Source organism: Falco rusticolus, chromosome 12 (assembly GCF_015220075.1).
Source record: "Falco rusticolus isolate bFalRus1 chromosome 12, bFalRus1.pri, whole genome shotgun sequence".
Lineage (NCBI taxonomy): Eukaryota > Metazoa > Chordata > Aves > Falconiformes > Falconidae > Falco > Falco rusticolus.
This window is the reverse complement of record NC_051198.1, coordinates 16,049,749-16,073,826: the sequence shown is the minus strand read 5'-3', so window position 1 is coordinate 16,073,826 and position 24,078 is coordinate 16,049,749. Positions and strand designations below refer to the sequence as shown.

General features: G+C 37.7%; 1 protein-coding gene across 3 annotated transcripts in view; it reads left to right on the top strand.

Annotated features, from left to right (window-relative positions):
* RBKS (ribokinase) overlaps positions 1-24,078 on the top strand; it is a 69,775-nt gene that overhangs the window by 5,352 nt on the left and 40,345 nt on the right. For 2 of the 3 annotated variants that reach the window (XM_037405687.1, XM_037405688.1), the window contains exons 2-5: positions 9,322-9,413; positions 13,796-13,928; positions 18,710-18,773; positions 21,573-21,635. In XM_037405687.1, the coding sequence (XP_037261584.1) occupies positions 9,406-9,413; positions 13,796-13,928; positions 18,710-18,773; positions 21,573-21,635 (268 nt within the window). In that variant the 5' untranslated portion in view covers positions 9,322-9,405. The remainder of the gene's footprint in view (positions 1-9,321; positions 9,414-13,795; positions 13,929-18,709; positions 18,774-21,572; positions 21,636-24,078) is intronic. The other variant, XM_037405686.1, reaches the window with a different exon arrangement.

Genomic DNA, 24,078 nt, shown 5'->3' with positions numbered 1-24,078 from the left:
TCCAAGAAAGTTTCTTTAACAAAAAATGACAAAATACTGAAGAGGGGGTAAGCAGGGAAAATGTTTGGTTGGGCATTTCTTAAATTAACACAAATAACTAGGGCAAGGCCAGCAATGACTTTTTTTAACCCATTACAGGAGCTGCATTTGCAACCGAGGTTGCAAGCCCTAAGCAAGAGACAGTGCACCATTGATCCCAGCTGGCACTTTCTGAAAGAAACTGTTGTTTGCGTAACAGAGGATGCTGTGGGTCATCTCTTAGAAGGACTGATGGTGCTAGAACACCTGCTCAACAATTGTCTTTGGCTCTTACTCATGAAAACTTTTTTTCTCCCCTTTTCTAAATGGAAATGTGGAAGTTTTAAAAATCTTGGAAAATACAAATGTGAAACTGGTCACATGATGTCTTTTAACTTAAGCGCAACAGAAGTTTCTTTCTGGATTCTATTTAATTGCAGCTTCCCTGCCCTTTCATTTGGTGTCTTCATTTTGTATCCTAAACTACTGTGTACTGTAATTAGGCACTGTCTTTCCTTCCAGAAGCAATTCCATTTCAGCAGTAACTAATATGACTCTTGTTTTTTAGACTTGTTTATCTAGTTCAGTTTCAATAGTCTGTATTTAGTAGTGCTTTTGAGCTAAAGAATAGCCCTTGTGGTACTACAGTCACACGTCGCACCTGTACTACATGAATGCCACAGTTAAGTAATTTCTTTGGCTTCCCAGTAACCAAGAGGTAGCACTTTTTGTCCTACTACGCATTTGGAAAACTTTTTGGAGTTAGAGAAGGACAAGAAGGGCAGTTCGCTTTGTAAAAAGATAGGAAAAAGGTGAAGCGAAATTGGAGGAAGGTACTAAAAAGGGCAAAAATCATAATAATTGCAGAAAGTGTGAAGAGTCTGTGGAGTTGAGGTTGAGATAAAAGGCAGGGAAATTACAGTCCTAACAGTGACAGCTCCCAAGCTATCCAGAGGCCCCCCTTGTTCTGCTTCTTTTTGTGTCAGCTCTGTCCGCCTGCTTGCTTTCTGCAGTTTTCTCACATGGCTGCATGGCAAGGTTCAGGGAAAAGCTCTGTTTTAGTCCTGCTATCTTCTCCCAGCACCAGCATTGTGGAAGATACGGCAACCAGTAAGTCCTCTGTTACCTCCTCCGTCCCATGAATGAGTTCCCACCCGTCTGCTTCTGTTCCTACCAGCTGCAGTGTCTGGTCTGTTTCAGTTTGTAAATTGCTTTGAGATCCTTCAAGATGAAAGGTTCTACTTAAGTGAGATCATTATCACCTTCCACATTTCTCCACTCCCTGTTTTCGGTTGAAGCTTCTTGTCTCATCTCAACTTGGGGTCCCACACAGTACTCAACATTCCCAGCTCACAGCAACACAAAGCTTGCACACACATTTCAGCTTCCAGTCCGTGAGTTGTTTGATGCCTCTCAGAGTACTTCAGAGCTAAAAGTTAAATATATGTATTTTCCTGAGCTGATGCCAAAATACTTAGCACTTGCCACACTGAGATCGTACTTCTGCATTCGTGTCTGACTTCATGTTATTTTGTGTGCTTCAAGAGACTCTTCCTCCCACTTCTGAAGTACTTACTCATTCTAGGAAGCATTCCAGCTACGATGTTGTTCTGTGATCCTACACTATATTCTTATAGCCATACTTTGTTCATGTTCTTGTGGTTAAACTGTAAGCCTGTCAGGGCAGGGATTTCACTCCTGTCTGGTGTAGTGAGCTTATGGAGGGGAACCCTGACAGGGGTTCAGAGGGCTCTCACTGTTCAAAGGCTCATAGGCAGTAACACAGTGTTTGGACAGGAGAGCCCCCTTACTGTTCAAGCTGCATGTCTAGCTGTCATCTTCATATTCCATATTTTAACTGACTAGTAAGAGTTTTTCATGGTATAGTATGTATGTGTGTTTATTCCCAATGTCATTCACATTCCAGTGAAATTTCCCTCTTTCCTATGAAAGTGAGGTCATCTTAAACCTGTGTTTATGATACTGCAGTCATTTCCATGGCAGTAGACTATGATATCATCAGTGGAGGATTTTGCCTTTCCTATGTGTGTTAGCAATTAAAAATTATGGTTTGTGAGATAAAACTAGTGTTTACCAAGCTTTTAGGTTTAGTCCATGTGAGGCTGGGAAACTATTGCTTAATTCTCCAGAGAATTCACTTTGGTAATGGAGTAAATGAATCCAGAAACATTTTGATCCTAGCAGGTGTTAAGTTTTTGGGGGTGTATTTTCCTAATGGGAGAAGAAAATCCGATACTCCATCTTGTGTTCTTTCACCTGGCGAAGAACACTTGTCTGAAACACCATGGTACTCAGCATTGTTTTGTTATTCAGAGCTACTTAAATGCTTGACTTAAAGTATCCCAATTTTCTAGTCTCATTAGTCTGGCATTTTTCCCCTTTGGAGGTCAGTAAGCTATTATACACCACACACAAAAGTAAAATAATGCGGTTATCAGTCTTTTCATCTTTTTAATGGGTGCCCTATTTGCCAGCTATCGGTAGCTGAATCTTTTTGTTGAACCTTCCTAAATATGTACAGTGTTCTCGTGGCTTGGTGACAGCAGAGGCCAGTTTTCAGCACTGTGATGGCAAAAGAAAATTCACTGATTTAAAATGTGTCCAGTGTTAGAACAGTTGCTAATACTGCAAGACGAAAACAATGGATTCACAACATAATTTATTTCATCCGTTCAAATACTTCTGAATTTTTAAGCCAAGGAATAGACTTCTCCAAACAAGAGTGAAAAGAAAAGGAAAAGAAGTTAGATAAAAGTACATAGAGAAGGAACATCATCGGTCTTGGTTTTGTGATATGAGACAGAATTTGTAGGCATTTTTGATAATGTAGTTTAGTTACATAAATATACTAAACCTGTGCACATTTCAGCCTGTCTGTTTTGCCACGTGACAGAACTGAACTCTCATAAAATATCTGTTTAAATAATCTAGGTCAGGACATTAGGAAAAAAATCTCAAAATAGTGTGCCCTGAATACATACAAGACTTGCATGTGTCCATTTCACAGCAAGACTAGGATGTGAAAGGATTCTTTCTGAAATTATTACCATATTAGTGACTACAGTAGAAAGAAAATCCTTTTCCTATTGACTGTCTCTGGAAAACCATAGTGATAGCTCTGTTTGAAGAAAATTAAAAGTCAGGAAGTAATAACATTATCATCAGGGAAGAGGCTGTTGGGATAAAAGCTTATTTACCCATTGTCCAGTATCAACATCAGGAGTAAGGGGTGTGTGTTCATTTCTGCTAAAGAAAAGTGTCCTTTTATCTCAGCAACGCACTATAGCATCTGGCCATTGCTTCATGTTATAACATCCCAATTTACAGATAGCACAACTGTCGATACTGCTTTCTGTAGAGTTCTTGGACATCTGTGCATTTCCAAGTAAATAGCACACAAAACAACAATACACTGGGCATTGCCATTGTCAGTACTGCAGGGTATTCCTCCGGCTTCTGCTTATCCCAATGATACAGACTGAATATTTTGTTGTGTTATGAATGTGGCTGTAATTTCTAGCCCCAGTGAAATACTCTTTTCACCACATAACTCTTACAGGGTTTTTATTGTTTTGGTTATCATCCCTTCTTATATTGGAAATTCTTTTTGACTATTTAAAATACAAACTTCTCTTGCCTTTTCAGCCTGGAGGTGTTTGACATACAAGATTCACTACAGTCAAAGGGGATTGTCTAAAGGAACTCCTTTGAAAATATTTGTCACAATAAAAAGTTGTTAGGCACTATGTTTTAACACCCAACACTGAGAATATTGTATTTTCTCCCCCTTTATGAGCCACAGAATGATATGATTAATACTTCTGTCTTGTTAATGAATTACTTACTGGCTGTACTGTTAATGGAAATAACCATTTTCCTAGTTGCATTTCTAGACATAAATATCTTTGGGTGAATTTTAGTACTCCTGACAGTAAAAAGCTGCTGGCACAAATCAAAAGCTGCAATAAAAATTGTATAGAGTCAATGGTAACAAATTTGTGTAAAAACACTCTGGGCAGGCATATATATTACGTTGCCTCTAGGCGCTGTGTGAGCTGTTCTTTCCAGAGAAGTTTACCAGTAAGGTTTTGTTTGCTTGTCTTACATGGCTTCAGTTTTTAGCCCCTATATCAAACTGCAGTAAGTTATTTGATGCTGACGTCCTGGTTCCTTTCAAAGCTAGTATCATATACTTTGAGCCTGAAGAAAAGACAAATTATTTTTCACTAGTACGTTGCCTAAGTAGGTGCAGCTTTATAGAACACGTTGATCTTTATGACAACTAATTATAAAATAAGGAGGTGGTAATGTTCCTGAATATATCAGTCATGTGCTCTCTTCTGGGTATTATTATTTCTTCTTTTAATTTCTGACTTTAGTCCATTTTTTCTCCTTTTTTCCTCTACTAGATCGATAGTATGTCATCCCTGAACTACCTATGATTTCCCCTTATTTGCCTTCACTTCTTGTTATCTTTCTACATCACATTCTTAGAGTGCACTTCTTTTCCTGCCTCTCATCTCTCAGAAAATAACTTTTGCTTCCAAAGAATCATAACTCCCTTCTGCTAATTTAGTCTATCCATCACTTGCTGTACTTCCTGTCCTCTTTCAGACTCCTGTTTATACAAAATGCATCAACTTTGATAGTATAAACAGCAAAATGAAAAAAACATACTGATCAGAACTGAAAATAAAGGATAGGCAGACCAAGTTCAGTACTCATGTGGAAAGACAGGCATTTTCCATGTTCTCAGCTGTAACAAGAGCGAATATAGAATCAGAATCATTTAGGTTGGAAAAGGCCTTTAAGATCATCGAGTCCAACTGTTAACCCAGCACTGCCAAGCCCACCGCTACACCATGTCCTTAAGTGCCACATTTACGCGTCTTTTCAATACCTCCAGGGATGGTGACTCAGCTACTTCCCTGGGAAGCCTGTTCCGGTGCTCAACAAATCTTTTGGTGAAGCAATTATTTCAAATATCTGATCTAAAAATGGCAATGCCAACTGCCGGGGAGTGCCCAAGTATATAACTTAACCTTCAGAATTATCTTTTGATACAACATTTTGCACAACTAAATATTCACTGCCTTCCTTCTTCTAATTGATCCTGTTAGTATTACTCATTGGGAATATCCCGTTACTATTGTTCAATCTTTTATTTGTTTTCCTTTTTTTTTCTTTCTTTTTTTATTCCCCCCCACTTCTGAAAGAACAAAGTAAAAAATGATCTGTTGGGGAAAAAGCAGTTGGTGGTTTTGCTGGAGCTCATAGCACTCCATATAGAGGCAGCAAAAATGAGCAGATTTTTCTGCAGTTTTCGTTGCCTGTTGCTCATTAAATTCTGTGCATTAATGGAGACATGTCCATTGGCAGGTATCACAAGCTAGGATTATACAGAATTACACCTTTCTGCTATTTAGGGATCTGCCTTTCCCAAGGGAGCTTAAATCGTGACAAAGGTAAAGGTACTTGCCTAGAGGAGATTTCTGCCTGTCGTGGCAGAGTTAATCTTGGCCAGCAAAGCCTAGGCAACCCCCCACGCTCTGCTTGTTCTCATCGTTGCCCCACAAGCCTTTAATGTTATTGTAATCCAGGATTTATTAGATGCCTTTCTAATTAGATTGAACTTAAGATAAAACTTTTTTTTAATCAGTGAATCTAAGGATAAGATAGTTTCAAAGTAAAAACTTGTCTAGTGAAGGCACTACAAATTTAGTCCTGAAGTGATTAGGCAGTTGGACTGGATGATGGTTGTAGGTCCCTTCCAACTGAACTATTCCAATCTATTTTCTATTCTCATATTAAGTTTAAATATATTGATTACCTTAATTATCTATGATTAAGTATATGTAAGCTAATAAGTGTTTTGGTTATACTTTTCATTTGTGACTTGCATGGATTCTGTAGGAAGCACTGTAGTTGCAAACTTGATGAAAAATTTCATACTTGTCAAAATTATTGCCCTGGGTAATAAGCTTTTAGAGCAACATCTTACTGAAGGGAATTATTAATATTTGGACTGCACTGTACTTCATCTTGATGACTATGTAGTGAGAACACATCTATGATATTGCTCTTACTGCTGTAGTTTATAAAGTAGAATCTGCTTGTGTGCGAAATGTCAACGTTTACTGGTGTGTGCTTTGGGGTTTTTTTACCAGGAAAAGACTGATGACAAGATTTTGTAGGCGGGTCAGTAGGTGCCCTATTTTTTGCATGATAGTAAAGCAGAAGGACAGATTACATTGTTGATTTACCAGTATATAAAAAATTGCAATGACAAGAACACGGACCCCGTGGCCTATCCACTCAACCATATTATTTCCACTTTGTTCATTGTTGTCTGATAAATCCTTTCTTTAAGAGGCAGAGAAAAGATTAATGTTCACATATGTCTTATTTATCTTAATCTGTCCTTGGGCATGTAAACATCACTCTTTGCTTGGGTTGCAGAGGTTGTTTTGTTTTGTGTCAATTTTCTGCTTTAGCCCTCATACTTCATCATGATACAGTGTTCTATTCAGCATAGGAACCGTAGGCAGCCTTCTTCAGTTCTGGGTGAGCACAGTGTTTCAGAGACAGTCTATTCTAACATCGCCATCAGATTGCTTTGAAAATAATTATGTAACTGCAATTCCAAAAATAATGTAATCGAGAGACATCAATGAAGAACAACGTGGGAGGCAAATAAAGTTCAAGAGTAGCAATTTTGAAAATTTCCACAATCTTTCTTAAATACAAAACAGATGATTGCTAAGAATGATAGAATGTTTGCTGAGTCTTAAATATCTGAAGATAGATTCATATTTGTTTGGGGTTTTTTAATCTTCTTCAAGCTTCAAGTTCAGAGTTAAACATTCCATAGATTATGAATTCATCAATGTTGTGCCCACCTTTTCCCAAAATTTAACTGCTAGTGATGTGAGGAAATGTTACAAGTTTGTTGTCCCATGAGAAAGCTTTTCACTTTTGTCAATCAGTCAAATAAATAATTTCTTTGTGTCAAAAGTTTCATATTGCTAACATAATTCAGGAATTTTGATCTCTTGATGATGGTGTCATTTCACTGAAGTGCAGTACAGTATGCTACTGTAAATGCATCAGGACATTCATCTGTATGCCTTCTTATTTGTTTCATCTTTTAATATCTATGAGGATAAAATCTTCTGCGCAAAGGGTCAAAAGAAGTGTTTTGAAGATCTTGAAGAGCTGTGGATGTCTGTTCTTATTCTACATGTTAAGAATTTTGGTCTTTTTAAATTGAGGTTGTGACTGCACATATAGAAGATACCACACTTGTGACCCTCCTACTGGTAGTCACAGCCATTCATTTAATGTTGTCCCTTGCTAGAGATTTTTGCCAGTTGTTTCAGTTCAGCTGTTTACCATTCAGTAATATGGTCTATAAAACTATAAACCAGTTTGTCTTTTAAGAAATCTATAACTTGTGTTTCATAAAATACATATTATCTCTCATGGCAAAACTGATTGAAAAGATGCCTGCTGCTCTGCACCTATTCACCATTCACTTGTGTTGTGGCAATAAACTGTATATTGTGCAAAATCAAACGGGTTTGAAAAAAACCTCTGGATGATGGGGTAAAACTTTTGCATCTCTGCCACCATGCTTCAGCACTGTCCGGCGAAAGGACTGCTTTTTTTAAGCATCAATTATTTTATCTGTTACCAGTTTGGGTAGTGTTTCTACACTGATTGTTACCATAGGCTAGAGAGAGAACTCAGGCCATCAAACACCCAAGCAATAATGAATTATTTGAATTGTCTGAAAAGTTAATTTTTTTAAAAAGAAAAACTTGTCTTGTTCAGAGACATAGGAAGAAGAAAAAAACGGAGATTTTCTGTAATTTCTAATTGCTTCTTAACAACTTTTTCAGTCATCAGAAATCTGAAGGGAGACTTAAGAACCGAGAACCAGATAGCCCCATACTTAAACCAAGCTGTTCTTAACTAAATTCCTGATGTAGTCTCTTTATACATTTTGGGATTTTTCTACCTTCCAATAAGATGTTTTAGTGGATTGTGAAAAGGGTTGAAAGCATAGACGAGTCAAGAATATCAGATTTTGAAAAGAATTGTGGGGTTTTTGTCTCCTTGTTAGGGATTCTTTCCCATAGCACATGTTCAAATCTTTAAAAATTACACTAGACAAAACAGATCAAGGCTAAACCAAAATGTCAAGCCAGATTCAAAAGAGGTCTGAGACATTTTCACCACAATGTTGCACTAATATTCCTAGTTAGTGGCAAGAACGTTCAGTTCTGAGAATCATGAAAGCCCAGTAAATTGTATGTGCTACTAGACAGTGGCTAGTTACACCTACTCTAAACTCACAGGGATTTTCCCCATCCCAGGGAATTCCCAGGAGGGGAGAAGAGCCAGTTTTATTCAGTGATTCAAAGAGAACAGAATCAAAGCTAAATTCTAGACCTTTACATTACATTCCTTTTCATTAAGACACTTTAAAATGCAGTATTTCTGCTGCCATTTCGATACTCCTGATGATCTCCACGTTTCTTTAGCAATAAAAAAAAAGAAGTCTGAATGTTTCTTTTGATCCTATGTAAATGACAGTCATCTTAGATAATGTGATATCTAATCTAACATACAAATTGTCTTCCACTCTGAGTTGCCTGATAAGAATATTGTTTTTCTTAGAGAGAAGTATTTATGTACTTTTCTATTTTCCTTTCTCATGTACATAATTTCTCAAAAACATACTGGTACTTTATGCTTTTCTTCAATACATCTAACGAGCTAAGTATACCATATTACCTACTTAAACCTTAGTTACATAGCATTCAGTGTTTTCAATGTACAAAGTACTATCAAGTCAAAGTTTCAACATTGGCTTAGGGCAGTCTGGCCGTACTGCCGCCACAAAAGGCGCTCCTGCTCCTCCCCTCACTCACCTGTTCCTCAAGTTCTGTCCCACCCTGCCTGCTGTATAGTAAGTTGGACCAATTTGCTGGTACAAATTGAAATGACCCTTGGAACAAAAATATTTTGAATTAGGAAGCTCCGTGTGCAATATAAGCGGTGCAGGAGAAACAGTGGGGAAAATGCTGCTGAGGAGAGGGCACGGTTTTACATCAGCTTAAGCTTCATATGTCTTTATAGTCCTTTCATGTGTTGAAAACAATGAATAGACACTGGTTAGGTGTCAAGAACTGGAAGCAAAGCATGATTCATTTCAGGATTAATTTATGCAAAACCTGCTAATATAGATCTCTCCCTTTCCCCTCCTTCCTTCTTCAGACTTTCTATCTCTGAATGTGATCTAGTTACTGCTCACATGGGAACTTTTCAAGAAAACCCAGAATACCAGGGAAAGGGACATTAATGACTCAGTAAGTTGCACTTTCACCTCTGATTCAGTGCTTCAACATAGCAGTAAAGGCTTTTGTTCTGTTTCTAATGCCATCCTTACTAAGGGATGTCTGTCTAAAAATACAAATGCTAATCAGCTCTAGCCTTGAAGGGAAGTTGTGGCACACTTACTGGAAGAGAGTGTTGAAGTTACTGCAATGGTGAAATTCTTATGTGTGTACGTTATTCATCCCAAACCTCTGAAACACAAGTGGATGTATCATTCTTCATTTGCCATGAACAAATGTGGGCAGCATTGCCCTGTTCTTTACATTTAAATACTGTTTTGTAAAAACTCAGTTCAAATTCTGAGTGATTATATTCCTTTGTTTGTAATGTCCAAATTATTTCTGAATGCTTCAGTCTGAGCTTTCCTCTATAAATACGGTTCAGTAGTACGATGCACAATTTCCAAAACATGTAGTGATTTTATTTCCCATCTAACTAGCGTTGAGGGGCTTTCAAGTTTAGTTTCTGGTCATTCGTAAGATGTGAGACCTCAATATCCTTTGTACCATTTATCTTCTCAAAGTTGAGCATAATTTGCCACATAAGCAAAGAGTAGTCTGATGGATAGCAACTTACATTAGGTTTTTCAGGTCAGTGTTTTTAGATTATGTCGAGGTTGTAAACGGCTTTACAAAACATTTTATTTAACAATTCTGGAAGCTTGTGTGACAGTTTTTCTAATTAACTTATTTAGCCTAGTTTTGGAGTAACATTAGCTGTTTCATCACTTTTAGGCTATTTTGAGTATTCTTTGTAGCACCATCAATAAGCCAAGAATTTGTAGTCCTGTAATCATACAGATTACTCATCATTGCCTTCTCATAACAGAAGCCTGAAATGCTCATTAAAATTGTCTGATGTGAACCAAAAGTTAGTATAGTTGCAGAATTAACAAGAGAACAGCATTTTATTAGCAAAAAAAAAAAAATATTTTTGGATACCTGTTTCAGTGAAAGTGAAAACTCCAGGCTTATATATAGATCAGTACTCTGAATTTGTTTAATATGGAAAGTAAAAATAGGCTTCTGGAGTGGAGGATTGGTCTGAAAAGACTGACGATCATGCCTGAAATGTAATAAGGTGGGGGTTTTGTTTACAGTGAGCTACAGGAACTTGCTGCCTGTTCTTGCCTAGTCTGTTAGCCTATTTTTAAAATTGGCTAATTATAAATCACTGTTCCAACTTGATCCTTTGCCCTGTACCTTTCATCAAAACAATAAAAAAGGTCATCTCCCCATCTTCAACAAGCTATTTGACTCCCACAGGCAGTTGTTATACCGTGCTGCTTGAAACTTGGAGGCTCAGATTCTCATCTCACCAAGCCTGTTCTTTCCCCAGTACAATTATGATGTGTCCATTGGAGTTGCATGTTGATACCAACATAACTGAGAGAATAATTAAGTCATGGTCTGGTCACTGTTAAAACAAGAATAAGTATGGTCGAACATACTTCTTGAAAATGTGCATGAACTCAGAGCAGCACTATTAGCAGATGTCTGCTGGGATGTTGCAATTGTTAATCTTTGTCTAAAAATAGATTAGCTTTTTGTGGAAACAAATTCTGTTTAGAATAAGCTATAATCTCTGAAAAACACCCTAAGGAAGGAGAATGAATTGAGACTTGATACCATTTTCATACTGCAGAATTTAAATGAGAAGACCGTGTGAGCTAGTGGGTTGAGCTGATCTCTGTTTTTGGTTTTGCCACTGGCTTCTTGGCTGACCTGAGGCACAAAAAGGCAAAATTACTTGCCCAAGTTTCACACCCACAAAACAGGAATAATGATGTTGTTCTGCTTTTTAAAGCATAGTGAGATCTGTGGATGAAAGGAATTACACAAGAGCTGCTACTACTATTTCTTACCAAGACTGGTAGTGTCACAGCACTTTCCAAACTATCAAGCTACAACAAGGTCTTTTACCACCACATATCAGCACACTCTTCAATGCCAGTCCCTCTGCTGCCTTCTCCTAGTCTCACCTCATCCAGGGCACACTCCCTTTTCTCTTGCTTCTTCCTCTCTCCCTTCCTTGGCTGCTCCTTCTTCACTAGCTGCCCAACCCCTTACCAGAACCAGCCACAGCTGCACCTTATCTACATAGGCCAGCCCCACCCCTCACCCCTGAAGCCGGCCCACAGCAGTATATTATCAATGCTAATTAACCCAGCTTCATTCCTCTACATGGTACAACTCTACTGAATGGCACATAATTTTAGAAGTGTGCACGCAGTACCCTGGCAGTGGCTGAACATGAGCTTTCTCAGCCAAGTTTTGTGACCTTCATTCTCTGGTCCACTACCATCCCTAATTTGGTATCCCATGGTGAAAATAGCGATAAATTATAGATGTTACCATCAATAAACATTTATCTACAGTCATTACACCTTGTTCCCTGAAATCTTACAGTTACTCATTGTTGTAAACAACGTGCCAGATGCTGCTGTGGGCAGTTTTAACTTAGCAACCCTTTCTATATATATGTAAGGTACTATAAGTATAATTCTAAAAAGCTGTTGCGTTTTTATTTAAAATGGTTTAAACATTTCCCAACAGAATGTTCCTGGTTCTGCCTTTCTGGAAACAAAATGAGTGCTATTAGCGGTATGTGTGAGCCTTCTGGCATTTCTCTGTGTCACCCACACAAAATTAACCTGCTGGCTGGCTACTGTACACTCACACTAAAATCCAGTGTGCTCTGTTAGTGAGCATCCTTACTTAGCGTCTGCATCCATACCTGCATCTGTCTGGCAACTGTAACTACCAATGAAGCACAGACCTGCAGCAACTCCTTCAAAGCAAAAATCTTAATTTCTGGGAGTTCAGGACTTGTTTGGCTTTGCTAGTTTAATTTTAGGTTTTCTTGATATCCTAATGATGCTAAAACTTTGGACTGATGGGTGCTAGAATTGAAAATCAGGAGGAAAAAAAGTTTGCTTTATCCTGAGTATTTTCAGTAAATTGGGCTGTGCTTTGTCGTTAATTCCATAAGATTTTGCAAACACCAACTTGCTCCAGAAGTTGCAGCATAAACTCAGAAAGTAATACACGTATCCTTCATATCCTTTTCAAAAAGCACTCTGTAGGGATTTGCTGATGCAGAAGCACGTCACCTGTTTTCTGAATTGGAAGGATGGCAATTTTGAAGTTTCTGTAAGATTTCTTGGTAAAATAATGTTATGAATTAACATGAATGTTTGTCAATCTCTTCCTCATTAGGGCAGATTCCTCTGCATTCTTTCAGACTCCCCTTCCCCACGCTCCCTTTCTTTCCTGTAGGCTTTTGGAAAGCTGGCTGAGCTAACTGTCATTGACTGAACAGGTTGCTAGTACATCGTAGGAGGCCTTCCCTCCGTACGTGTTGTGAACTCATTTGTAGCATAAGAGATGGAAGGAATTACATTTTTAATCTTTGTGTCTGGAATGTATGGCTTGAGGAGACAGAAATTTTGGTACTCTTGAGTGTTGTAAACACAACTTTGAATTACATATTTTATTAGAAGTGAAAAGTAAGATTAGCCTTTTGCATTTGGAGAAATTCATCCACACCGTCTCAGTGGTGTCTTCCCTTCAACTTTTTCAGGAGATAGCAAAGCATCTGGTAGGGTTAACAAAGTTGCAGTTTTGTTTTGTTTTTTCCAAAATGGAAATTAAACCAGATACACTCCTGATGAGTCTCTGCTTGTATTAGTGCATCTGGTTCTGGGCACCCACCCCCAGAAGGATGTAGATATAATTGGACTGTGTTCAAGAAACAACAAAATGCTGAGAAATTGTAAAGCTTGATTTGTAAGAGGAAAACTTTAAAAAGAAAAAACTTAATTACGTACAGTGCGCCTGAGTGACAGCAAGGGGGAGGAAGGTCTTGATAACAATCTACAATTTTGAGGGGTGTGAACACTAACAAAGTGAAAAATTACTTAGGGTGGTTCAAGAAGGTATAATTAGATGTAATGAAATTAAATTAACAATATGTAAACTTGAGCTGAATGTTAAAGTAAAACAACATGAGCAGTGAGACCTATAGATTTATTATTTATCTGTATTGAGTTAGCACTGGGGAATCTAAGTCAGGGATCAAGTGCTTCTTTTCCTGTAGAAACATGAAACATGAACAAAAGAAATGCAGTCCCTCTCTTGAGTAATAAACAAGAAGCTTGACTGAGTGGCATATAAGGAATAAACTTAAACGGGTGGGATGTGGAGTAGAGACCCTAAAAGATCTTTCAAGTCTTTTTTGGTCTTACTGGCTGGCTGTTGGACTATTTAGGATTATAAGAATGTAATTCTTATTTTGAAGATTCTTATTATTTTCAGTCACTAATGTATGTAAATATTACTTGAAATTGGAATAGCCTTACTACGCGATTGCCAAGAGCTGGAGAAACTGTCCTTGGACATAAGTTTTTTGTTGGTTTTGGTGGGAAAGGAGCCAACCAATGTGTCCAGTCTGCTCGACTTGGGGCCAAGACCTCGCTGATCTGCAAGGTAAGCACTGACTTGCTCTTGGATTCCAGCTGAACTAAATGATCATGCATATTCCAGTAAACCTTTAGGTGACTTACAGAAAAGTTTTTAGTTTTGTTTTTGTTTTTTTGACTTGCTTCTTTTTGTTTTTATTTTTTAATCCTCCTCTAGGTCCCTTTTCCTTATCTCTGCTGACAATTTAAGTATGGAGGAAGCTGTTTTAAGAACACTGCCAGAATCAAAGACTAGTTGGCTAGAGGTTTGGCAGAAACTGCATGTAAAGAAGGACTGCAAAACTTAGATTGAGGTACCATGGGAAAAAAAATTGGAGAGAAATTGAGATGGTCAAAATTCAAGTAATCTTGATTAGCCCTCCCTCTTTATGTTCCCCACTGTTACAGTGATCAGGGATTCATTGATGACATTCAGGTGCCAGGCATTGTAGTCATTCTGAAATTTACTTTGTAGCTGATTGAAAGTCAAGACAATGACAAGCCAGTAACAAATTTGGGAAATAATGTAAAACTTTGTGCTTCAAGGGTTAAATCATTATCTCATTACTTGAGATCAGGATGAGATGTTTGCTTCCAAATTCTAGCACTTTTGCATGCTATGGGATTTTTTTGCCCACTTTTCTGAAACATCTGATATACAGCATTTCTAAAGACTGGCTCACAGACCATCAGGCTGATTCAGCTTGGCAGGTGCTATGTACTTACAATGCCTTTTTTTATTTTTGTCATTAAACATTACAAGTTTTGAGGGATAATTACTAAGGTTAAGATCAGATTTTCTCTCTCCGTAGCCTTATTGTCTATCCTGTGCTAACTGTAGGTGAAACTTCAAATTCACTGGACATACTTTGTTATTGCCATAGCTAGGGAGAATGCTAAATTTGTTGGATCATTGTCAGGGATTTTTTTAGAAGTACTGAAAACATCTCAAGGAAGCCTTTCTCTCTGGTTCTCCAATCCAATATTAAGGTAAAGAATGGTAACTATAAATCTAAATTACACCTGCAAGCATTGCTGTGGATCATTATCACTAGTTCTTTTACAGTGTGGTATTTTTTTTATATTGATAATGTTTGTGCTTCTGTAATAGTGTGTATATTTGATCATCTTTGCATTCAAGAACGATCAGATTCAAGTACAAGATGAACTGGCAATGAATTCCCTGCTAAATATTAAAGTTGGTTTTTTTTCACTCAAAGTGTGAATTTTGTTTTATTTCTTAATGGTCTAGCCTTTGCTCAGTGCGTACATGTTTCTGGAAACATTTACTTTCCTAATAAAATTTCGCAATTTCTATAATTTCAAATTACTTTCCAAAAGAGGGACATTCTGCTGAAGTGTGGCATCCTCTTATATAAAATATAATATAGATAGAGGATATCCTTAATAAGAATAGGGGTAGACATCTCAGATCAAGTGACAAGGCGTTCTTCATACCTCAGAGCTGTAAAATACAAAGGAGAGATGGTGACTATCTGGTGAGGATTTGAGAGGGGGAGTTTTAGGATGACTTACAGCTATGACTAGAGATGCCATAGAATGCTGTGGATTTTAGTGTAAAATTAAAGTACTGAGTTTAATTAGTGGAAGTTCAAACTGTTCTGCTGTGTGCTTGGATGTATCTGCAAGTGGCTCTGGGTTATCAATATGTATCACAGTAGTAGTCTTAAACTCCCCTCCTTAATTTTCTCAGTACAGTAAAACAATATATTGATGGAATAGTTGCCACTTCAAAAAGACGAGAAAGACAGTTGTTCAGAGAAAGGTACAGGATTACTGACAGGGAACTAAAGGATATAAGCGATTAAATTAATTGCTGGTGTTCATACAAGAACCCTGTTGCACTACTGAAAATTGCAGTGGTCTTGAGAGCCCAAACTCTTCAAAGTTGCTTTTTTGTTTGTTTGGGTTTTTGGAGGTTGTATGTGCTGAAAAAAGTCCTGCTTTACTTCTGATGGACTATTTGGAGTGATCCTCACTGGGTGATGATGTCACTAACCTGATAACTGCATATACTAAATTTTACTTAATCCTCAGCTGCATTTGATTCCTACTTAGAACTAGGAAGTGATGTATTACCATGCTAGGTACTCTTTTCTCTTTAGATGATTTCTAAGCCAAATTTATGTTAAAGTGCTGTAAGCCTGAATCCTCACTTCATTGTGAGAACATAGCTATATCATGATGCATCCCACAATATGATGGATATATTCAATTGTTTTTCCTTTTGTATTACTGTCATATAGTTATCTTTAATACCTGTTTCATTACCTTATGAAGAAAAAAAGTAAACACTCAAAAAAAAAGTGCATATAGAATAGATTAAACAATTGAATAGATTAAACAATTGTCAAGAGTTACATGTTTTTGTTGTATTTCAGGTACAGATGAGTTTGATTCTCTAAGCTGCTAGAATTTTAGCTGCTATCATGCCAGCTAGCTCCCCTAGCTCCACATGCAAAACATGACAGTAAGCAGGGAAAACTCCAACTGAAAAATACTCACGTAATTCCACTCATTCTAATATACAAACTGTGTGACCATAATGCTTGTACAAGTGACTGCTGTTGTTAAGAACTGAATAAAGAAGAAATGCTATTTTAGCACATACAATGATCTGTGGTCAGCAGGCTAAGGCATTTATTTTTCTGTTTACACGATAGTCCATCTAGCACAGTCTGTGCAAAAGCAGAAAATACTTAAAAAAATGTTATATAATTTGACATGGTCAGTAAATATGCCTTTAATCTAGAACGAGCCTGATGTCCAATATTCTGTCCTCCTTGCGGGTAAAGCCTGAATGGAAAGATAAGCCTTTTGAATGCACTAGGATTAACTGGGTTGGATGCAGATGAACTAACATGGAAAAAAGTTCCCAGAGGAAAAGGGCCTCCATGGAGTCCCCTCTGAGGGCTTCCCTCCAGCACTGAGATGTCTTGCTGTGAGCAAAAGTACTACAGCTGATTTCAGTTGTTATGACAGTTGAACAATAAGGGATGGCTGTCTGTCAGTTGTGTAGGACCCAGAGCTGAAGGAAGGAAGTTTCAGTTGAGCTTTTGGAAAATGGTTATGAAATATTTTGTTGCTGAAATAACTGAGCAAATCCTGAGATTTGTTGTAGAAACTTTATTAGCAGCAAGGGAGGGAGAAAGTGATACCATCAGGTAGAATGCATTCCGTTAGTACAGCTGTTAGGCTGCAGAGGTGAGCAGACTCACTTTAAATTGCAGATGGCTGCAGTCATCCAGCCTAAAGAAGTAGGAAGATGCAGCTTCTGACAACCTGCCCTGTCTGGCAAATTGGGAGTAGTCAGAGATACAGAAATATTCTAATATGCAAACAATGAATAAGATGGTGACCAAAGTAAATGTTGTTGTGGGTTTTTTTTGCATGTACCAGAGGAATGTCCCATCTGGTTAGACTGTTTTGACCTAAATTGCTGTCCTACTTCAGTAAGACTGGGACCATCCCTAATAATGCTTTAGAAAAATCCTTTATAGAGGCTGTAGGAAATGAAAGTATGTTTCAAAACATGGTTGTGCAATAGAATATGTGGTGGGAAGGATCATCCACCCATTGCACTTTAAAGTTTAGAATTCTGAAACACAAGGTTTGATCCTTGTGATCACTAGTTAGTACTTGGGTCTTCTCTGAGGTTTCTAAAGGACTGAGCTCATAAGTAGACCAATTTCTAACAGCAGGCAATAGAGGCAGCTGCTTTGTGCTTCTGGTAACTCAAATACACCGTTAGCCATTTAGTGCTGTTTTATGAGAAGATGGATCATTAGGACTCCTCATGTAATTCCTTCATTGTCTAGACCATGACCAGGATCTTGATTTGGCTTCCAATCTGAAAGATTTATTTTTTTTTCTCTTGCAAAGATATTTCCAGTAGCATTGATCAGTCTTTGATACTTCTGATACACACAATTTACTCTTGGAAGTGGAAGCACACACTATGCATGCTCAAAATGTAGTCTAACAGAGGTGAATTCAAAGCCATGTTGGCTTTATAAATATATTTTAAATGCTATTTTGACATTAAGCGAGTTATACCATTTTTTTCTCCATATATACATTTCTGTGTAATGTAACAAAAAGAAATTTTTATTAGTCTGAATAAACAGCAAGCAGAATTCTGTTCAGGTAAAAGGATTAGTGGAGCTGAAATTACAAGCTCTTTAACTTGCTGTTAGAAAAACAAGAGCATAGCTTGACTCCCTAACTCAACTTGATCTGCTGTTGCTGTATAAAGCAAACAAAAAATGTTGAATTTGTAAACAGTACATTTAGTACTGAGAATTATAGAAACCAGCAGTGGCATGTTTGTTGTCACTTTCTACTCCATAACTACAGTTTGATATTTTTCCACCGAGGGAACTTGAGATAGAAAATACAAAATAGGAATGGCAATTAAGATGGACACCGGAGTTGCTAAGTGCTTTTAATTCAAAGCTGAATAATTCAGTACATGTCCAGATTTTACAATCCCCAGCAGGTTTCAGTGTCAAGGGAACACAGTGGTTGTAAGAGGATGAAACTTGAATATAGCAACATGGGTGTAAGGGGGAGTTTTGTAATAAAGGAGGAGAAAACTGCAGAACACTATTCCTGTTGTTTATTAATGTTATTAATACATTTTACTATTATTTGTTTATTAATAAGGGAAAGTGCTGCAACACAAAGTGTTGTATTCAAATTGGATTAGAGCGTTCTGTTGTCTAAAGATGATCCATCTGTCCTCTCACCTTTCTGTCAAGAAAACCTATCCTTTTATCTTTTGTGTAGGTTGGGAAGGATTCCTTTGGCAATGATTATGTTGAAAACTTGAAGAAGAATGGTATTTCTACAGGTAAAATTATACTTTAAGAAAACCGTTTTGTTTCATTTTTAGGCTTTAAAGACTGGTAGTGGAGGGTTTCTTATTTTATTGCCTCATTGGATGTGTTTTATCATTCAAAACTATGAATAGTTGTTTTAACATAGCTGGCAGAACTGAATGAATATGGGTGAGAATGTGGGGACTTCTGAAATCAGCTGTACCACTAAAAATAAAATGTAATTTATTACCTCTAAATCTCAGAGGATTACATCAGCGCAAGGCACGTGAAGATAACTTGCTGTTATGCAATTCTTTAGGCTGGCATTAGTGATGGTAATGCCTGGTTAGAAATTGAAAAATCCAGTCTGATTATTCAACCTCAATTTCATGTTGGGAGGGGAGGGGTACAGTGGAAAAGCATTTGTCAACGCAGTCTATTTCACCTCTGTTTTGTGAAATGACAGGTGCAGTCATTTTAGAGACTGCAGCTGATATTTGTTAACACACACACACAAAAATCAATGTTAAAAGGCTTTCGGGAAAAGGGAAAATTAAGCATTCACAATATCCTAGTATCTTTGCACCTCTGCAACCCTAATTCTCTCTTGTGTAAATGTGTTGTTGTGTGCTACTTAACTACATGATCATATTTTTATTTATATTACTCTGGTCTTCTTCAGGGTGGACAAGGATGGACAGATGCAATCATTAAGTGCCAATTCAGTATTCTGTTTATCTTTTCTGTTTAATGTGCAGCCACGAGCTTCATTTACTGCGTTATTCAAATTCTGCTTTAAAGACAGAGCTATCAGTATTTTGTGGGCTTTTATTATGCTTATCAGTATAGCATCTAAATATTTCACAAATGTATATACAGGTTTATTCATTGCATATCTTCCAACTTAGGCAAGAAACCAAGCAAGGATACCATAAAAACAGTGTCTGTTAGTGTACAGTTCTAAATCTCTCCAAAGTATGCCTACCTTATGAATAAAGTCTTTGATCATGTAAATAAAACTATTATAATGCATAGCACTTAGTGAAAATGTATATTCCACAAGGAACCTTAAAACTCATGTTTTCAGATTTAAATGATTGATCTTGTAATGTTAAACATATATTTTTAAATATCTTTATAGCAGCAAAAGAAAAGTGTAGGAGAAAAATTTCAGAAATTCCATCATAGTGCACTTCACTGATAACTAGATACATCAATTGAAGGGTTGGAACCTTTAGGTCCAAGGTATCAGTTTCTGTGGACTGAGTTAAAATTATGTCAGAAGGGTGTTAGATTGTCACCCCTCTACACTGGTCAGCCCTGGAGGAGGATAGGTTGTACTGCTCGTGGGGCTGGTCCAGGATCCCAGCTTGCATTACAGGATTTGAAGACAAGGGTGATTCAGCGTGCACAGACCTTTTTTGCTTAGGACAGTCTTATTTCAGACCCTGGCTTTTCATTTCAGTTTAATCTTTGTCTAGCCTATTCCTGTTGTTATACATAAGGATACTGGGTAATGGGTGAAAATTCTTGCCATAATGCCAGTTCTGCCAGCTTCCATTTCCTGGATCCTTGTCATATGTCTTTGTTTACGTTGCTCTTCTATTTCCTAACATATCACCTTACCCCTTTTCTTTCGAATTCCAATCTGTTTCATAATTTTCCCCTTATCCCAGTCTTCCTGTTGTCCACAACCTATGAGCTGCCAGTGCTGTTCCGACCATTTAGACCTTTAATGATATGTTACTCTCTGTCCCACATTTGAACTGTGCAGCTTGCAGCTCATGCTGCTTATTTTCTGCAGGAAGAGTACTGAGAGCACAGAAGACACAAGTTCCCTGCTTTCAATTCCAGTGTCTAGAGCGAGCTCATGATGAAGTTATAATTGCAAGGAAAGTTCTGCTGTGACTGTTGTAACTCAGAACTAGATACTGGTACCTCCAGGGCGAGTACCCGCAATACTTTAGCAAAACTGAATGAGCATGATGTTATTTGTTTTTTCAGTCTTGTTCAGATTTGAGCAGATATTTAAATTGGCCACAAAAGGCACATCTTCGGAAAGAAGCCAACTTTTGCCCAACATCAAGTCCATGTTCTAAAATGTTAGAACACCAGAGCCTCTTAAACAAAAGGTCACCACAATTTGTCTCAAAGAAGTAGATTTTTCTCCAATACAGTTCAGGGCGCGGGGGGTGGTGGAAACCAAACTCAGCTTTTCTGGCAGTTTTCTACTACGGTTCTACCTACAAAAACCCACCTGTCATAGAAAGTTTCGGACCACTGGTTAATATTTGACAAATTTGCTGACAGCTGAAAACAGGTTCTTATAGTAGTATATATGGAACAATCTTTATAATAGACAGCACTGCCAGCCTCACTTCTAGTTAATTTATCTGAATAATAATCCAAAGAGGAAACATACAGCCTCACCACTGCCTTCATAGCACGATCTGCAGAATTAAATGCTGTGTTGTTTTAATATTTTCGTTTTCTCCAGTGTTGACTCTGTTGCTTCATTGGATAAAAGAAATACTTCCATGTAGGAGTAGAGTGCCTGAGAAGGCTGCATAAATAACATGCTTTCTCTAAAGCAGAGATGTAGCCAAATTAAAGAATGTTGGACTCGCATTTCTGTTTTGTGGGTGTAAATTAACACTTTTTGTTGTTGTTAGCTTCTCTGGCATTGTTGCACATGAAAGAGTAATTAGCATTTTTAAATTGCTGGAGGTTATGGGTTCATTTTAGATTTAATTCAATTAAACTGCATCACATGCTATTGGTTGAAAGTAATGTATTGAAGTAATGCATGCTGTAACTTTTCCCTTTCTTAGCATTTGTAGGTCAGACTACAGATGCTGCTACTGGAGCTGCTTCAATAATTGTCGACAGTGAAGGTACATATTTCTACTCTGAATTGTCCTTTTTGTTCTGCATCTACAGCCATAAAAGAAACCTTTGCCATGTCACTGTTAATTGTGGAATTATTTTTTCTATATCTTTCATTTTTTTCATGATCTTATTCACACTTCATTGCACTTCCTTTTTTATTACAGGCAACATTGTAGGATGAGGTGCCTAAAAGCAGCAGAATCAGATGCTTAGATTAGCAGTGCAATAGCCATAATTCAATCAGCCAGCTGATCTATCTAGTTTTACAATGACCAGTGCACAGTGTAGCAGAAAGTTAAAGCTCTCCTTTTCCACTACAACTTACGTAGCACTTTTACTATAGAATCATATAATTATGTTGGAAAAGATCTTTAAGATCATTGAGTCCAACTCTTAACCCAGCACTGCCAAGTCCACCACTAAACCGTGTCCCTAAGTGCCACATCTGCATGTCTTTTAAACACCTCCAGGGATGGTGACTCAGCTACTTCCCTGGGCAGCCTGTTCCAATGCTTGAGAATCCTTTCAGTGGAGAAATTTTTTCTAATATCCAATTTAAACCTCCCCTGATGCAACTTGAGGCCATTTCCTCTTGTCCTGTGAGGAAAGAGTTTGCCTCCTCAGCGCATTGAGTCATTATGCTCTGAATCAGGAAAATAAATTGTCCTTAGTATAAGTGGAAATATTTATGTTGATCTTGTAATATTACCACAATTCTTGATCCCAAGTTGCATCTGCAGTGATGACTACACAGTGAAATGGCCTGTTTAGTTTTCCTGTGTTAATTTTCCTTAGCCTATGCCTTTGCTTTCATATTGCAGAAGAAGAAAAAGAGGTTTGGCTTGCTTTCATATTCTTCAAGATTGCTAAATCATCCTCTGAAAACCTTCTGTTTATCTTTTCCTCAAGCAAGTTATTGAGAGCTCTTAGGAGAAACATGTGTGTCTGGATCAAAATTTAGAGCTCAGGACCAATAATGTTTTTGCAAACATAGCAAATTAAGTGTGATTGGTTTAGTTCACTTTTGGCACAGCTAAGAGCCTTCATTTGAACAGTTACCACAGCTTAGCTGACACATCAACTTGACAAGCTCCTATGTAACCTGATGGTAGTACAGGGGCTACAGCTCAAAATGGGAAAGGAAACATGACTATTCACTCCAGGAACAAACCTGGGAAGGGGCTGTGACTAAAAGCAAGTCTACACAGGAACATTCAGGAAAATTAGGCAAATTAGTTGGAGATGTGAGTTTAATTTTCCCTAAGTAAGATTAATCAAAGCCTTGCATGACAGCTCTAATTCAGAAATAAGGTAGCTCTAATGCATTGAATAAACTGGATACCGGCCTCTTACTTCCACCTCCTTCTCTTGGTTTGGATCAGCAGGTAAATTACCACAGCAACTCTGATGAAGTTCTTTCTTAGGCCACATGCAGTCACTACTCTGGCCAGTGTAAATAAGAGAGACAGTAAGAATCTAGTAGCACGCTCCCAGGGCTCACTGTTTTGTACATGTAACCATGTCTTGCACTAGGTGTGCTGTCCAGAAGGGTTGGGTAAGAAGCAGTCTTATTGCTTCCCAGTTCATGTGCATGGCTGGCTAAGATAAACATGGTCTAAACTTGAATGAACAGAGGTTGAACTATTAAAATTATAACACCATGAATTTTTCTGAAGGGTAAGGAACAAACCCATCTTGTAGATCTAAACCTTTTTAAGCACCAGGAAAAGAAAAGGGAAACTGATTCAGTACGATGAGGTTCACAGTGGGCTATCTTATATGTTAGTGTCAATGTGAAGGGTCTCCGATAGTCTTGTGATTCACGTAATGAGATGAATAATGCATAAAGTCATGTAGTTTGTTTCTTTCAGAAATAGAAAAATCTTAAATTAAGTTACTGCTGGCCTCAGATTTCATTTAAAATCTAGTAGAAGAGCAAACCTGGTCAGAACTATGCTATAAAGCAAACAGATGCACAGAATTGGTAATGGTTCGGGTTGTTACTTCTTTCTAAAACCATCTGGTGCCTGAATTGAGTAAATTGCAATAAAATAGCAGTACTTATGTGCTTTGCTGTTGCAAGAGACACTTTTTTTTTTCCTGTAGAAACCTGGCTGATTTGACCTAAACAGGTTTTACAGCACTTTTTGAAAGGCTTGTCTGCACATGCATGTTTTACCACAGTAGTTGTGCTGACATAGCTGAAACACCACAGCATTCAATGCACTGATGTAAAGTAGTTTCTGCTAGTTCAAATTATACCTAAAAGGGAAGCATTTGAAACTGGGGGTGGTGATGGTGTATTGTGTTAAGACAATGAGGGACAAGTAAAAAACATAGGTATCATCTCTCTAAATCGCCAAGTTTTACTTGCTGTATTGTCACATAGGTAACCTGCACTTTGTCTTGCCAAATGCAACTACCAGTACCTGGGGAAAATATCAACTG